At 40.7% G+C, this 18024-nt stretch overlaps 1 protein-coding gene across 1 annotated transcript in view; it reads left to right on the forward strand.

Annotated features, from left to right (window-relative positions):
• Positions 1-18024, forward strand: part of LOC145395510 (uncharacterized) — a 60232-nt gene that overhangs the window by 17760 nt on the left and 24448 nt on the right. Inside the window, exon 2 of the mRNA XM_080269119.1 lies at positions 9784-9960. Within this exon, the coding sequence (XP_080125245.1) occupies positions 9813-9960 (148 nt within the window). The 5' untranslated portion in view covers positions 9784-9812. The remainder of the gene's footprint in view (positions 1-9783; positions 9961-18024) is intronic.

Raw genomic sequence — 18024 nt, forward strand, 5'->3', positions numbered from 1 at the left:
TTTGATTTTCCCCAGAATATTTTTTTTCCATTACAAATCAATCACAAATGACAAAAAAAATCAAATATTATTGCTTCTAAGGCCAAAAGCCATCTTGGTGTGCCTTGCTCATTACGGATGTTATTATCTCCGACATGAAACCATGCATTCCTTTTCCTGTGACTTAAAAAAAAAAAAAAAAAAAAAAAGTGGTTTAATCAGCTTGTTCTAATGTCCACAACAAGGAGAAGATCTACAAAAGGTATCAGAGCCAACGCACCCCTGAACCTCATCTCTTTTATATTTCTACCAAGAACCGTGTTAAGTGAGTCCTTAGCTCTGCTAATTATAACTTCATTCATATTAAACGCACTAAAAGCTCCAACTCAAATTCTTCCTGCTCCTTGCAGCATCTTGCCAAAAACGTTTCTATTAACTTTGATTCATCATCCTTTCCTTTTCTTTTCCATTCTGATGACTCTACAGCAGTTTCTCCAACTAATAAGGCAGAACCCTTCACTCAGACTTTCTCATAAATTCAAACTTAGATGATTTGGGTGCTGTTCTACCATCACTTCCTCTGACTTCCTCATGGCTGACATGAAAGTTTCTTCAATTGATGCGTTTTCTGTTACCACTGGCTCCAGCACTAACAAGGCATTTAAGCTTGGTGGGGTCCATCCTGTTGCCATCAACACCTGGGCTTCTGTTTTTACACCCTGTCTAGGTAAACTCATTTGCCTATGTCTGTCAACTTGTACCTTTCCTTTTTGCCGGAAGTTTGGTCTCATTCAGCCTCTCCCAAAGAAGTGTGACCATTCACAGCCCTCTACCTATTGGCCAACTTCTTTAACATCCTGTATTTCTAAAGTTTTTCAATATTTTCTTTTAAAAAAAGTTTTCCTTTCATAACTTTCTTTCCGATCATCAGTATGGTTTACACCAGAGTAGCTCCATTGGCGATCTTGCCACCTTCTTTTCAGATTCCTGGTCATCGTTCTGTCGGTTCTTTAGAGAATGCTGTGTCATTGCACATGATATGTCAAAGGCTTTCGATCCAGTCTGGTATGAATATTTAATTTCCAATCCACCCTCTTGTGGTTTTTATCTTTCTCTCCATGTCTTCATCTCAAAGTTTCTATCTGGTCGTTCTATAGCTGCTGTTGTAAACGACTACCTTTTATCCCCTCCTAGGGCATCATTAGTGGTTTGAGACAGGGCCCTGTCTCATCACCAACTCTCGTTCTTTTATTCGTTAATGACTTTCTAAACTGTACATGTAGCCCTTTTAACTCATATGCTGATGACTCCATTCTTCAAATTTCCATAAGCTGCATGCAGCGCTCATCTCTGCAGTTACTTCAGAAGACAAGGGATGAGGCTGTGGTACACTTAATATCTGACGTGGCTCATATCTCTGATTCTGGTGAAAGTAATCTTGTTTGCCCATCAAAATCTACCAAAGGAATATACTTTAGTTTTTGAAAATACCCAACTCAATCCTGCATCATCTCTTAACATACTTGGGGTTTCATTCTCTCGGGATGTACTTTGGAATGATGATATAACCTTTCTTTTAAAACCTGCATCCAAGAGATTATCAGGTATATTAAGCCAATTCCATGCCTTCTTTACTCCGGTGCAGTTGTTTACTTTTTACAGGGGGTTTTAATTGCCCCTATGTAGAGAACAACTCTCACGTGTGGGGAGGCTCCCCACACCACTCATGCAGGGTGGTACTCCCAAGGTGAATGGAAAGCTGATGACAGGGAAAGCTGGAGCTCCCGTTTCATAAACCCTCGGGACTAGTCTCTGACCATCCTCCTTTGCTGAACATTTTCAGTGTTTCAGTAACACAGAGAGTAGATCAGCATGCACTTCAGTACAAGTTCCTCTAACAGCCAGCACCAAATTTCATGCACATAACACACAGCACTTCCAATTCAAAATTCAAACAAAACAATATGGCATCTCAATACAAGGCCTCGGAGTCCCAAAGAGGGGGGGAGGACAATCAAAGCCCCACCATCTGTTCCTCTCCCAGTGACCGCCGAGCGAGATGCCTGGAACCATTGCCTGAATCACGTCTTCATTTCCGCAACATTCGTGGCCTTTAACTTTTTCTGTGCTGAACACCACCTGTCCTCCTCTAAACCTCACCTTCTCTTCCTTATTGAGACTAAACTGTCTGAGGCAACTGATAGCAAATCCTTTCCTCTATTCTTCTGCTTTCTCTATGCTCATATCAGAACCAAAGGTGGCTGTTGTGTATATGTACACAACAGCATATCTTGCTCTTGTGTTCCGGAACTTGAATCTTCTGAATTCTCTACTCGCTTGTTTCGGCTGTCCTGTCATTCTCGAACTAAATATATTATGTGCTGTTTACTTATCCTTTAATTCGACTGAGTATAAAAATTCTTTAACTACCTTTCTTGGACGATGCAACACATCCTATTAATTTCTCTTTTGCCTCACCACCACCTCTGTCTATCCCTTTCTTTCACTGATCCACCTGGCGAACAAGCCTTCATCTTTTCTATTTTTAATGACATAGAGTAGATTGTACAGCACCCTATCCATATCCCTGACTACCTTGGAGAGAGTTCCAACATTCTTGATCTCCTCCTGTCAACTAATCATTCTGCTTAAGCTGATAATTTTTTCTCACCTTCAGGCTCCTCCGATCACAACCTTATCATCTTATCCTGTCCTATCACTCTAGTAAGGCCTGTGGACCCTGCCGAGACGTGGCGGCTGTGGCTGTTTTGAGCTGCTGATTGGGTGGCACACGGACAGTTCTCTGATTTTCCATGGAATGATTATTGTTTCCATAGCCGAGAACCATCTGAGTGTGCCTTGCACATTAATGAGACTATTCTCTCGGGCATGGAAGCATTTATTCCGTTCTGATATCCTATAACTAATACAAAAAACACCTGGTTTAATCACGCTTGTTTTGATCCAGTCCACAACGAGAAGAAGTCCTAAAAAACAATATGGGAGCCAACCCACCCGTGAATCTGATCTCTTTTATGTTTCTGCCCAGAGTCATGCAAAGTCTGTTCTTCGCTCTGCTAAAAATAATTAAATTTGTACTAAATGCTCTGAACTCTCCAACTCAAACTCTTGCTGCTCTTTCTGGCACCTTGCAAAACATCTTTCTAATTTTACCTCATCGTCCTACCCTCCCCTTTTCCATTCAAATGGCTTTGTAGCTCTTTCTTCTACTGATAAAGCAGAACTCTAAACACAGACTTTCTCCTCCAATTCCACGTTAGACAATTACAGTACTGTTCCTCCATCACTTCCCCTCTCTGAGTTCATTATGGCTGACATTAAAATTTCTTCATTTCATGTACTTTCTGCCATCACTGGCCTCAATACTAACAAATGCATATGGACCTGATCGGGCCCCTCCTGTTGTCCTCAAGAACTGTGCATCTGTACTTACGCACTGCCAAGGTAAACTCTTCCTTTCTTGTCAGTCAACGTGTACCATTCCCTGTTGCTGGAAGTATGCTCTTATTCAGCCTATCTCAAAGAAGGGTGTCCATTCCCAGCCCTCTAACACTCGCCCAATAGCTTAACATCATGTGTTTCAAACTTTTTTTTTGAGTCTTTTTTTAGCATAAAAATTATAAATCATCTTTACTATCACAGCCATCTTTCTCATCGTCAGTATGGGTTCAGCCAGGGACTCTTCACTGGCGATCTCACTTACCTTTCAGACTCCCGCTCATTCTCCTTTCGGGACTTTGGCGGAAGCTTTGCCATTGTTCTTGCCATCTCAAAGGCTTTCAATCGAACCTGGCATAAGTCTTTAATTTCCAAGCTGCCCTCTTACGGTTCTATCTTTCTATCAGTGCCTTCATGTCTAGCTTCCTTTTTGGTCATTCTATAGCAAGTGTTGTAGACGGCCGTCGTTCTTCTCCTAAAGCTATCAATAGTGGTTTTCCTCAGGGCTCTGTCCAATCATCAACTCTCTTCTTTTCATTCATCAATGTTGTTCTACGCCAGTGGTGCTCCAATGGCGGACCTCGGTCCAAATCCGGACCCAGACGAGCTTTGGTGTGGACCCCAGCAACTTCTATCACTGAATATTCAGTTTCCTCATGAAATGAAAGAGTCGCAACATTTAACACCTTTGGATAAATCTAACTCAAAGTACAGCTCAAATAAATTTCATTTCATCCGGCTACCATTATAAATTATGTTTAGCACCTGGAGTAACACAAACCTGTTCATTTCGTGGCTATATTGCAGACTACTGAGACGAATGATTAACAGAGGGGCCGCTATTCCTTCCAGCCATTACATAGCTACCTCATAATGACCTAGGACCTCCCCCCACAAGGTATTAAAAATTACAGAAATAACAGAATAGTACAATGTTTGTTCATGAAATGCAATTCATTAGTATGAAATCATGTTTCTCTTGTTTTTCAGGACCAGTTGGATTCCTTTTGGCATGGAGTCACTTAGATCTCTAAAGTAATCTAAGGACATTTCTTTGCACCAAAAATTTGTCAGTTCAGTCTTGAGATTGTCCAGTTAGGGTGTCTTCTACTCTGCCATGATTTTCATCTTTGCCCAGCAGTTTTCTATCGGATTTAGATCCGGACTGTTGCCAGGCCAGTCAAAGACCTCAGTCCGATTATCCTGAAGTCATTTTGTCACCTTCCTTGACTTGTGACATGGAGCTTAATTGTGCATGAAAAAGTCGCACCCATGAATAGCAAAGAAGTTTAACAAATGATCTTTCAGAACTTGAATGTACCGGCCACCATTCATCAAGTTCTTAGGAAGAAAGTAGAGGCCTCCCTTTCCCATTTCACCTGAGAAACACCCCTATACCATCACTGATTGTGGGTGTTTAACAGTCGGCACAGCATAAGCAGAGTCATATCAACTACGGGAGGCAGGGCGACGAACCTTGGCAGAATGCACCTGGAACACATGAAATGTGCTTCCATCAGAAAACATAACTTTTCTCCACTCATACGATGTCCAGTGTGCATACTTCTTGGCAAATTGAATGCACTGATTCTTCATGTAGTCAGTGAGAAGCAGTTTCTTGGCTGCGGTGCAGCTTGGCAAACCCAGCTCCTTCTTTAAGTGGTGTTGGATAGTTCGCATTGAGACGTCTTGTAACAGCTGGTGATGTATTCTCTTCAATTCTGCTGTTGTCAGTCGAGGATTCTTGATAACTTCCCTCTTCAGAAGCGTATCTGTACCTCTGGAAGTCGTCCTCTTCTTTCCACCACCATGCTTGTGCTCTGGTATGACATCAGGTGGTAGGCCACACGCTGCAGCAAGAGTCTTCATGACAGTCGACTTCGTGCGTCCACTACGTTCACAAATTGTGTTGATAGGGACATTATCCTGCCTCCATGCAATGATATGGACCATCTCATCCCTTGAGCAGAACTTTCCAGGCATGACAACTTGACTCTAGGAAAATTACAGGGCAAACAGTAATGCATACGAAAAATGAGGGAGGTGCAAGCTCGGAGTGACTGGAACATATACTCCCACTCTCACTTCTGGGCAAGCACTAACGTGCTGAGTGTTTCACCACCTCCCGCCAACATCAGAGGAGTTGCTAGTTACTTCTTGCCTCCAAAATTCACTTGGTAGAGGTGGAAACACAAAGGAAAGACAGACAACTCTCCCATAGCAATTCTGTCTGTGTGTAGGTCCTAAGTCAATTTGCGGTGGGTAGATGCTCACATCACTCATAGTAAGGAAAGATTCATATTTCTAAATAGCATATTATCAATGTCATCACGTCAAAAATAAACACTGGTGACAAGAGATTGGGTATCCTGGCCGTAAGAATCTATCTATCCATATATCTAGGCTGCTTCCCCCAAGGAAAGGGAGGTAGCCGAGACAGGATGACACACTCCCCATTTACTCATCCATTCAAACACATTCATTCTCATCTTAGCCCCAAAGGGGAGAACGGACAGATCCTCACCGCACCACACTGCACATGGGTCAACTGCGCAATGCAATCAGTGACATCCGCAGCAGGGCCCAACATCAGAGCTGGTTTACCCCTGCCACATCATAACAGACTCATCCCCTTACCCGCACCTGACCTGACTAGCTGATCAGACCAAATGCAGGAGAAAATCCCCTCAGGGCTGCATCATCACTTATTCATTCACAATTTCTCTCCATTTATTTCTGTCACGCACAGCCACTCTTCCTTGCACAACAGACATCCCTCTCGCATCCAGCGCTCTCCTCACACTGTCCATCCATCCTATTCATGGTCTTCCTCTCAGCCTTACACCTCTCACATCAGATCTAGTTATCTTTTTCACCAATCGCTCATTATCCATTCTCTCCATATGCCCAAACCATCGCAACACCCTCTGCTCAACTCTACCAGCCATCTCCCGAACAACTCCAGTTCTCCTTCGCACTTCATCATTTCGCACTCGATCCATACGCGTCACTCCACACATACTCCTCAGACACCTCATCTCCATGCTACACCCATATTCCATGTTTCAGCCCCATATAATGCAGTCGGTACCACAACACCCTCATACAGCCTTCTCTTTACATCCTTTCTAAGCGAACGACATCTAAACACTTTTTTCATTCATCCCAGCACCTTTCCTACTTCATTTATTCTAAACTTAACTTCTGCATCTATTCTTCCATCCACAGCAACATGTGACCCTAGATATTTAAAACACTCTACCTCCTCAAGCAACTCGCCATTCAAAACTATATTCATCCCCCTACCATCCACCAACCTCGTACACTTCATCACTTTACTCTTATTCTCATTTACTTTCAATTTCCTCATTTCACACACCCTTCCAAACTCCTTTACCAACTGTCTCAATCTCTCCTCTGAATCAGCCACCAGTGCAGTATCATTTGCAAACAGCAGCTGCTTCAGATTCCACTCTCGACCATCAACATTCACCAGACTCAGACCTCCACCTAAAACTCTTGCATTCACCTCCCTTACAACAGCATCCATGTAAATATTAAACAACCAAGGCGACATCACACATCCCTGTCGCAGCCCCACTCTCACAGGAAACCAATCACTCACAGCATTTCCCACTCTTACACACGGTCTACTATTTACATAAAAACTTTTCACCCCTTTTAGTAACCTACCATCAAGTCCATACAATCTTAAAACAGTCCGCAAAGCCTCCCTATCAATTCTATCATACGCTTTCTCTAAATCCATAAATGCCCAAAACACATCCTTGCCTTTTGCTAAATACTTTTCACACACTTGTCTCACCGCAAACATCTGATCCACACATCCCCTCTCTCTCTCCTAAAGCCACACTGCTCATCACCAATCACTCCCTCTGTACCCTCTCTAACTCTCAAAATTAACACTCCACCATACACCTTACCTACAACACTCAACAGACTTATACCCCTAAAGCTAGTACATTCATACTTATCACCCTTGCCTTTATACAACGGGACCACACAAGCACTTGCCCAGTCAACTGGCACCATACCTTTCACAAAGCACACATTCAACAATCTTACTAACCAGTCAACAATAGTCACTCCACCACCCTTCAGGCATTCCACAGCACATCCATCCATACCTGCAGCTTTCCCTGTCTTCATCTCCTTTACTGCCTTCTCCACTTCCTCCTTCGTGATCAAAGAATCATTCAACTCTCCCAACACATTTATTCCTTGCACCCTTCCATCCACCACAATCTCAGCCACCCTTTTCTCCTCTACAAGAATACTAGGAGTATATTTAACAGCTGCACTGCACGTACCCACAGAATGTTGCCATTACCCTGTTCAAATGATGAGCTGATAGAGCTGGCAATTGTTAGACTGCTTACTGGCACACGGTATAGTGCTCAGTTGGTGGTGGGAGTGCTAAAGCGACTATGCTTATGTAAGGAAGGCATTAGTAATTGTTCAATAGATTTCATTTTGTCTTTTTGCGAAGTTGGGAGTGCGGACAGTAGATTCTTTTGTCGTACTTAACCACCTTACTAACAGGAGAAGAAAATATCTACAGTACTATACCTTATTTTTAATTTGGCCAGGGCATTAACTCTCTACACAATCCATTATATTAACATAAAGGAGAGTGTTTTATTCCATTTTTTATTTAAAATAAAAGACTTTTCATCCGAACCTCTGCCACAAATGAAAGTAATATGATTGGACCTTCAGAGAAAGACACTGAAAAACCTTGTTCTACTCAAACGCTAATGACTCCATTGTTCACCTTTCCATTCGCATCACAGAGTGTCCAAATCAGCAGTGACTTCATTAAGCAAGCAATGAGACTATGGGACACCTAATGTCTGACTTGGCATATATCTGTGATTGTTGTAAAAGTGTTGTTTTTAATGCATCAAAAACTAAGTTCTTACATCTGTCAACCCGATAAAATCTTCCACAGGAACAACCTCTATTTTTACCAATATCCAGCTCATTCCTGCATCGTCTTTATACATAACTGGGGTTTCATTCTAATGGGATTTATCTTGGGAAGATCATATTACCTCTCTTAAGAAGTCTGCTCGAAAGAGATTACTGTAGGTGTGCTAAGCCGACCCCATGCCTTCTTTACCCCTGCACAGTTGTTGACTTTGTACATGGGTTTTATTTGCCCCTGTGTAGAATACAACTCTCTCGTGTGGGGAGGCTCCCCACATACAGCTCTTCTCAATAAGGTAGAGTCATAGGTTTTTCGTTTCATTAACTCTCCTCCTACTGGCTTCCTTCAACCTTTGTCTCTTTGCCGCACTGTTGCATTTTTATCTCTTTCTATCGCTGCTTCAGTGGTCACTGCTTCTTTGAACTGCATGCTTGCTTCCCTCCAGCATTATGGCAGATGCGCAGCACCCATCTACAGTAGTAACAATCTCTCATCCCGTTTCTGTCCAACTCACTAATGCAGCAGTTAACCGCTGCTTCCAGTCCTTCATATATTCAACAGGTAATTTCTGGAACTGTCTCCCTCTGTCTGTATTACCTACGGCCTATCGTCTCCAGTCTTTCAATTTCATTGTGTCCAAGTATCTGGAAATGAAATGAATGGATCTTGAATTTGGCTCACTGATGCTCTTTTTTTTTTTTTTTCTTGGAGGGAACAATATGCGGGCTCCTGGCCTTTGATTCCTTCTTCCTTGGATTAAAAAAATATATATATTACATCTCTTCTCAACAAGGCGGAGTTAAAGACCCTTCATCTCATTAACTATACTCCTCTTACTGGCTCCGGTCAACCTCTTTCTTTCTTTGCTGCACTGTTGCGTCTTTATTTTTTTTCTGTCGCTACTTCAATAGTCATTGCTCCTCTGAACTGCCTGCTCGCATCCTTCAATCACCATGGCATGTGAATAGCACCCATCTAGGAGCAAACTGTCATTCCATATCTGTATAACTCTTTAATGCAAGAGTTTACTGTTACTCCCAGTCCTTCATGTATGCAACGGGTCAACTTTCTTCTTATGTCTGTATTTCAAAGTGCCTGACACAATTACACACGAAAACAAGAAAGAAAGAAAATGCAACTAACATGAAGGGCAACATGAGGTGGCCAACACAACCTAACCTAAACTACACCCAGATTAACCTAATCTAACCTAACCATATTAAAGTTTATAAAGTAACCTAACAAACCTAACATAACCCAACATCATTACTCTAAACTACCACAGCCTAACAAAATTAACCTTAATCTAAACAAATTCTACCAAATCCAATCTGACCTAACCACCCTAACTTAACCTAACCTAACCTGACTAACCAAACTTAACTCTTCAACAGATTGAAAAGTTGCTGCTTAATCGTCCATCATGAAGGCACTGCTGACTCTGGTGATGATGATGGTGGTGGTGACGACATTGGCAGCCCCTGAGTCAAATGGCGAGACAGGACTAATGGGCTGTCATGTTCATAGTACATTTAAGTTTAATCTCAGGGAACTGTTTGATTGGGAGTTAGGTAAGCAGGATTCGTTTGTTTGTTTGTATTAACCCGTTGGCTGCGGTATTTAGTTGAAAGGGACCCTTTGCACGTGCGGCTATCTCGCCAAAACTCAACTTTTGCAATACAACATGAAATAATTATCAGTGTACTCGCCACATATCTGTGTATCCTCTGGTAAACATTTTTTTTTTTCTAAAACGCAGTGGTTATGGCGAAGTTGTGAACAGAGGATACAGAAGTTGGTGACATAAAGCATCCTACATTTACAGAGTGTGAGGGAAAATGGAGCATCAGAGCAGACCCTAAAATAAACTGAACACGCCGATACAATTGTAAACCACATCGGGAAATGGGTGTACTGATAAAGTTCGTGGCTGATGTGGACCTTGGATAATAAGAACACTATGTGGATATGGATATGGCATGAATATGAATGATAGGGTGATGTTCAAGTCACACCAACATAACTGTATACCAAAACAGCTCGCTAAAATGCCCTGGTATGTTCACAAGTTAGCTAACTAGTGACACTAAGAATTTGCCGTGTGTGTGTGTGTGTGTGTGTGTGTGTGTGTGTGTGTGTGTGTGTGTGTGTGTGTGTGTGTGTGTGTGTGTGTGTCCTGACCAGCCTCTAAAGTGTGTAAGTCGCTGCAAACACAAACTATGGGGGAAAAAAGGGGAGTGCTGATGAAAAAGCTCAGGTGTACTGTGAAAAACAAGAAAAAAGCCCACTGGCTACACTACGCCCCTCATGCAAGACACCCGTGCTCTCTCTCTCTCTCTCTCTCACACACACACACACACACACACACACGCGAGAAAAATACGTGGATATGGGTATGGAAACAAACCATAGGGGGAAAAAGGGGGTGTACTGATGAAGAGAGAGAGAGAGAGAGAGAGAGAGAGAGAGAGAGAGAGAGAGAGAGAGAGAGAGAGAGAGAGAGAGAACACCGGTGGGAGATGGGAGAGACAAAGATGGGGCTCGCTCAGGTCACCACAGGGCGGGTGAGGGTAAGGGATAAACGGACGAAGACAGGGCTGCCGGAAATCAAGTGTGCAGAGTGAATTGCACCTGTTTCCTTTGTCTAATAACCCTATTTCCATACTCTTGAGATGTGATTATAGAAGATGACTAACAATCTGTTGTCGGATGAGGTCGAGGAAGCCTGATGTTCAAATATTGTGGGCGATATATCGGATTTCTCACTTTAGCGGAGTTAAGTTTCAGATTTCCTGCATTCCTCGCATTCCTTTGACATTGTATAGTACGGAAGGCACGGATAGGGATGAAAGAGTTATGTTCAAGTCATATAGGCACACATACATATGGATGGGATAACAGCTGGCTAAAATGCTGTCATTATTATATGTGGTGGCTTATATAAGGGTGGTTTCAATAAAGCGTGGTCAAGGTTCAGATATCCTGCCTTCCTCACATTCATTTGAAACTATACAGTACAGTACTGAATGTAATAAGCATGGATATGGCTTACAGGGTTATGGTCAAGTCATATAGACACATAACTGTACATGGGATAATAGCTAGCTGTAAATCGCGAAATAAAAATATAACACAGAACATAACATGTATTGGAACAGTATGCCAAAAAAAAAAAACATAAAAATGGCTTACAGACTTGTAATAAATAAATTAGCATAAAATGGGGCATGAAAAAATGAATTACAAAACATAACAAAACTGAATAGTATGACAAACATATCAGTGACTTACAGACTTGTAGTATATAATTTGGTAGGTGGTGGCAACCATCATCCACTCACTTGATGTAGTGCCGCCTACTTCTTCCTTAGCCTTTATAATTCTTTTTCTGTGTCTGCCCTCCTCTCTTCCTATTTCTCCCATCTTTCCTGTCGCTTCTTATTGGTTTTCTTTCCTCTACAGGTGGATTTACGTTGAGTAAGAAGCCTAATGGTTTCTGTAAGCCAAGAAGCCATTTACAAGGTGGTAACCATATAACTTAACTATACGTGCTCCCTAAGTGTCAATAAGTGGGTTGGTGGAGGGTTAGTGCCCCTTCCCGTAAAACAACTAAATCAAAATCAAATGGCCACTCCTTATGGGATTATTGCATCTGGCAATAAGTAGATAAATAAGAAAAGTTTGTATAGAGAGTACTATTGATAATCAAAAATACAAAACATGAAATTGAATAGTAAGACAAATATACAAATAACTTACAGACTTGTAGTACATAAATTAGCACAAAAAGGACCTGGAAAGAAAGTACTACTGATACACGAGTATATTATATTACACGAGTTGATTATAATGGACAGTATATGCAAAGATAGTACAGTGTGTGTGTGTGTGTGTGTGTGTGTGAATTGTATCTCTTGTATGTGTGTGTGTGTGTGTGTGTGTGTGTGTGTGTGTGTGTGTGTGTGTGTGTGTGTGTGTGTGTGTGTGTGTGTGTGTGTGTGTGTGTGTGTGTGTGTGCTCGCGCGCAAGATTTGTACCTACTGTATGTGTGTGTGTGTGTGTGTGTGTGTGTGTGTGTGTGTGTGTGTGTGTGTGTGTGTGTACATACAAGTGTTGTATAGGTGGGTAAGAATCTGGGTGAAGAGAAGAGAAAAGGTGGATGGGAAGGAAAGAGGGGTGATGTTTTGAGTTTCCTCAACCCACCCACCCCCTGACCTCAAAACATCGCCTCTCTTTCCTTCCCATCCATCTTTTCTCCTCTCTTCACCCAGATTCTTACCCACCTATAGAACACTTGTACACACACACACACACACACACACACACACACACACACACACATAGCGTAGGTGCACTGCATGCCTGTCATTCCACCTCAAAGTGGCGACCTTGCCCAACTTCTCGCTCTAGATGAATAGGTCCCTCTTTTCTCGTCCGTTTGTTGCTTCCGGCTTGTCTCGTGGTGGGCTTGAGCTGCCTCTTCATCATGTGGTGTCTCACTCGAACTGGGTATCAAGCAGGGTCTTCTCTCGATTGAACTTTGACATAACCTTCCTGTTTGCCCGTACAGTACCACATGACCCAGTTTTGTTGTCACGTAGGAGCTGACAGAGGGCAGGGCTAGTATACCAACCGTCAGTGTAAAGAATATGACCACTGCCCATGTAATCTGCAATCATCTTTCTGACGACAGCACCAGACGTGCCCATGGGGTCTTTCTTGCTGACCTATGATATATCTATGTGCCTGTGTACACGATCATGTCGAGCAGAAATCCTGTCTCACAGTCATACAGCACAAACAGTGATACCAAATTGATGTCTTGTTTGTTAGCTAGTTGGTGATACGGTAAATGTGTGTGTGTGTGTGTGTGTGTGTGTGTGTGTGTGTGTGTGTGTGTGTGTGTGTGTGTGTGTGTGTTCTTACCTAATTGTATCTTTACAGGAATGAGTGAAGCTCGTACTGTCCCGTGTCTTAAACCATATTTATCATACAAATCCTTAAATTTGTGAATTGTTTTGGCACACACTATTTCATTCGGTAGTGCATTCCACTGATCAATTGCTCTATTTGGGAAACTAAATTTCCTTACGTCTTTATCGCCTCTCTTTTTAAGCAGTTTTTTGCAGTGTCCTCTTGCTGATGCTTCCCCATACGTTAAGTAATCATTTATGTCTATTTTCTCTTTCCCTGATATGCATTTATATAGCATAATCATGTCACCTCTTTTCCTTCTCTCCTGTAGTGTTGGTAGATTCAGTTTATTTAGTCTTTCTTCGTAGCTTAGATCCCTTAAGCTTGGTACCCATCTTGTAGTGGCCCTCTGAACTTTTTCAAACTTGTCTATGTGTTTTTTGAGATGAGGACTCCAGACTACTGATGCATACTCCAGGGTTGGTCTGATGAATTATGTTATTATCTTTCTTAGCATGTCTTCATTTATGTATGTAAACGCTATTCTCATATTGGCAAGCAGTGTATACATGTTCCATACCTTCTCACTGATGTGGTCAGCCGGAGATAGTCTGTTATTGACAATCACACCTAGGTCCTTCTCTCTTTCTGATGTGTGTAGGGTTTTATTTCCTAATGTATAATCCCAATCAGGTCTTTTTCCACTTTTACCAAACTTGATTACATGACACTTGTCCACATTGAATTCCATTTGCCATGTATTACTCCATTCATGAAGTTTATTTAATTCTTCGTTTAGCTCTTTACAAGAGTCTGTGTTAGTAATTTTCCTTTGTATTTTTGCATCATCTGCAAACATATTTAGATAGCTTTCATTTCCAGTGTTACTGTCTATATCATTTATATACACTAAAAACATGATTGGTGCCAGCACTGAACCCTGTGGTACTCCACTAGTCACTTCTTTCCATGATGAGTAATTTCCCCTTAGTACTGTTCTCATTTTTCTTTTCATGAGAAAATCTTGCATCCAACAATACAGTTTGCCTCGAATTCCTCCTTGATGGTACAGTTTCCATAAAAGTCTTTGGTGTGGTATTGTGTCAAATGCTTTCTTGAAATCTAAATAGATACTATTCACCCATCCTTCTCTTTCCTGTAATGTCTGTTACTCTGTCATAGTAGCCCAACAGATTAGTAACACATGATTTTCCTTTTCTGAAACCAACCTGTCTCTCTGTTATCATATTGTGTTCTTCTAAGTGATTTACCCAAGCTTTTCTTATAAGCTTTTCTAATACCTTGCTTACAACACTGGTTAGTGATACTGGTCGGTAGTTAAGTGGATTTTGTCTATTCACTTTCTTGAATAAGGGAACAATGTTTGCTTTCTTCCAAATATCAGGTAGTTTACCTTGACTCAAGGATTTTTTGAAAATTAAAAATAATGGTTTACTTAACTCCTCTGCACATTCATGTAGCACCCAACATGAAATTTCATCAGGACCATTTGCTTTTCCTTTGTCTAGTTTACTTAGCTCCTCTTGTATTTCTTATTCTGATGTTTGTATATCTCGTAGTATGTGTGGGCATGCATGTTCCACATAATCCCTCTCAAATTTTTTTTCCTCTGTAAAAACTGATTGGAAATTCTTGTTTAGTGCTTCACAAATATCCTTCTCTTGTGTATAGGTGATTCCTTCGTCCGTAATGGATTGTATTTTATCTTTTACTTTGGTTTTGCTTCTGATGTAGCTGTAAAATGCTTTGGTTGATCACTGCTTTTATTTATGATATCCTCCTCAAACTGTTTTTGGGCTTCCCTCCTTATTCTTGTATAATAGTTTCTTGCCTGTTTGTAATTATTATATGCCCTTTCAGTATTGTGTCTTCTGTATCTGTTCCACAGCAAATCTCTTTTTTCTTTTGATTTTTTACATTCTGTATTGAACCATTTCTTTCTTTTCTTTTCTGCTTCTTTGTGCTGTGGGATGTACTTCTGGACTCCTATTTCATAAAGTTCACAGAATTTTTCATATATAGCATTTAAATCTTGTCCTCTAAGCTCCTTTTCCCAGGCAGTTTCTAAGAAGTACTTCTTTAGGTCATGATACTTTCCCTTTTTATAGTTTAGGCTCTTTTTGTAACTTTCATTGCTGTTATCTATGTCATATGCAATCCTGAAATTGCAATTTAGTACTGCATGGTCGCTTTTGCCGAATGGAGGGTGATATATTAAATTGTCAATATCGTTTTCTTGCCTAGTAAATATGAGACCTAGCATTGAAGGTACATCGAGTCCTCTTTTTCTGGTGGTTTCCCTTACATGTTGCGTTAGGAAAAACTCTTGCACAAGATCCAAGAGTTTTTGGTCCCAACAGCTTTCTTGGCTTATTATATCTAGAGTATTCCAGTTTATATTTGTATTAAAATCTCCAGTTAGTATAATTCTTTTCTATTTCTCTCCCATTTTATGTAGTAATGCTCTTAAACTCTGAATTGTACTCTCAGCCAGGTCCTCATATTCGTCTCTTTCCCATGTGTTTGATCTGGGTGGCATGTACAAATTGGCTACAATTACGTTCCCTTCAGATGTATTTATCTCTACTGCAATCAGTTCTACTTGTGAGGGTATATCTTATTCTATTTCTTTGATACTTGTGAGGGTATATCTTATTCTATTTCTTTGACTTCTAGATTTTTCTTAGTTAATATTATAATTCCTCCTCCTTTTTTTAAGTTCCTATCTCTCCTCCATGTATTGTATTCCTCTAAGTTTAGGATGTCATTCGATATCCTTGGTGTTAATTTTGTTTCAGTTAGGCATATTATATGTGGTTCATTTTCTCTAACATAATCATTCATCTCTAATAATTTAGATACCATTCCATCCACATTTGAGTACATCAACTTAATCATCTTGTTTATATACTTGTCATGATTTGGTTCTACTACATTCCTCCTTTTTATGCCCTCCTGTTTATGTACCACTTTCGTACCTGCAATCCAATTACTTTGTTAAAAAATGTATTCTTCTCCTCCTCTGATCTTCCCTCATTTTTTGTTTTTTGATTCTTCCCTCTTCTCTTTCAGTAATTCCAGTTTCTCTTGTGTTAGGCATCTTTTTATCCCTACATTTTTGAACTCCTCTCTTTCCATAAGATTCTTTGCATTTTTTAGTATCTCCTCCACGGTGTTTACACTCTGGAAGGTTACCTTTAGGGGTCTTGTCTTGCTTATCTCGTATTTCCCAAACCTTTTGTGTTCCTCTATGTCTTTACTACAGATTTCCTCTGATACTTCTTTCAATATGCCCATTACATTAGCCATCTCCTTTTTGTCTCTTGAGATTTTGTTTTTTACTTTTTCCTCTTCTATACCAGTGATTACTATAGATTTGTTAATATCTACTGAATCTCTGACTAACTTAGGATTGTTTTGGATTATTCTTTTCACTTCCTTTTTAATGCTTTTTTCTTCCACTCTTGTTTCCAAGTCATTCTTTACTTTCACCATTTCAGCATAAGTGGTTTCCACATCATTTTTGTAGCATTGCGTAGCTTCATTCACCTGTGTTATTTTCTCCTCAATATCACTGCTCTGATCTATCAGACTGCTTACTTGCCTAATTGTCTCTGTATCATTTTTGAACTCTTCTATAAAACAGTACTCTAGTGGTTGACTACTGTACTTGCTATTTCAATAATTTTCCTCCTAAGTGTACCCACTTCAACTGTTAGCTCATTTATGGTTGTGTCTTGTTGACTTCCATTCCTAATTATTCTATTTCTTCCTTTTGCAAGTGCGTCTGTTTCTTAATTTCATCAATCTCATTTTGAAAAGCCGTCTCTAACCTGTGTACACAATGTGTGTGTGTGTGTCCTGAATAGCCACTAAACTGTATAAGTCGGTGCCAACACAAACCATGGGGGAAACTGCGAAAAACAAGAAAAAAACCCACTGGCTACCCCCACGCCCCTCATACAAGACGCCCGTGCTCTGACACACACACATACACACACACAATATATCTATATCTATCTATCTATCTATATCTATCTATCTATATATCTATATCTATATATATATATATATATATATATATATATATATAATCAGACTTATGTATGTATATGATATAAGAAAAATATGTGGATATGGATATGCAAACAAACCATAGGGGAAAATAGGGTGTATTGATAAAGAGGCTGATGTGTGCTGCAAAAAAAAAAAAAAAAAAAAGGAAATAAAATATTTTAACACCTCTGGTGATGATAAAAACCAGAGAGAGAGAGAGAGAGAGAGAGAGAGAGAGAGAGAGATAGAGAGAGAGAGACAGACAGACAGACAAACAAACGGACAGACAGACAGAACACCGGTGGGAGATGGGAGAGACAAAGATGGGGCTCGCTCAGGTCACCACAGGGCGGGTGAGGGTAAGGGATAAACGGACGAAGACAGGGCTGCCGGAAATCAAGTGTGCAGAGTGAATTGCACCTGTTTCCTTTGTCTAATAACCCTATTTCCATACTCTTGAGATGTGATTATAGAAGATGACTAACAATCTGTTGTCGGATGAGGTCGAGGAAGCCTGATGTTCAAATATTGTGGGCGATATATCGGATTTCTCACTTTAGCGGAGTTAAGTTTCAGATTTCCTGCATTCCTCGCATTCCTTTGACATTGTATAGTACGGAAGGCACGGATAGGGATGAAAGAGT

The sequence above is a fragment of the Coenobita brevimanus genome, chromosome 31 (genome assembly GCF_032717465.1).
Source record: "Coenobita brevimanus isolate Jiangsu-jjx chromosome 31, ASM3271746v2, whole genome shotgun sequence".
NCBI classification, from domain to species: Eukaryota; Metazoa; Arthropoda; class Malacostraca; order Decapoda; family Coenobitidae; genus Coenobita; species Coenobita brevimanus.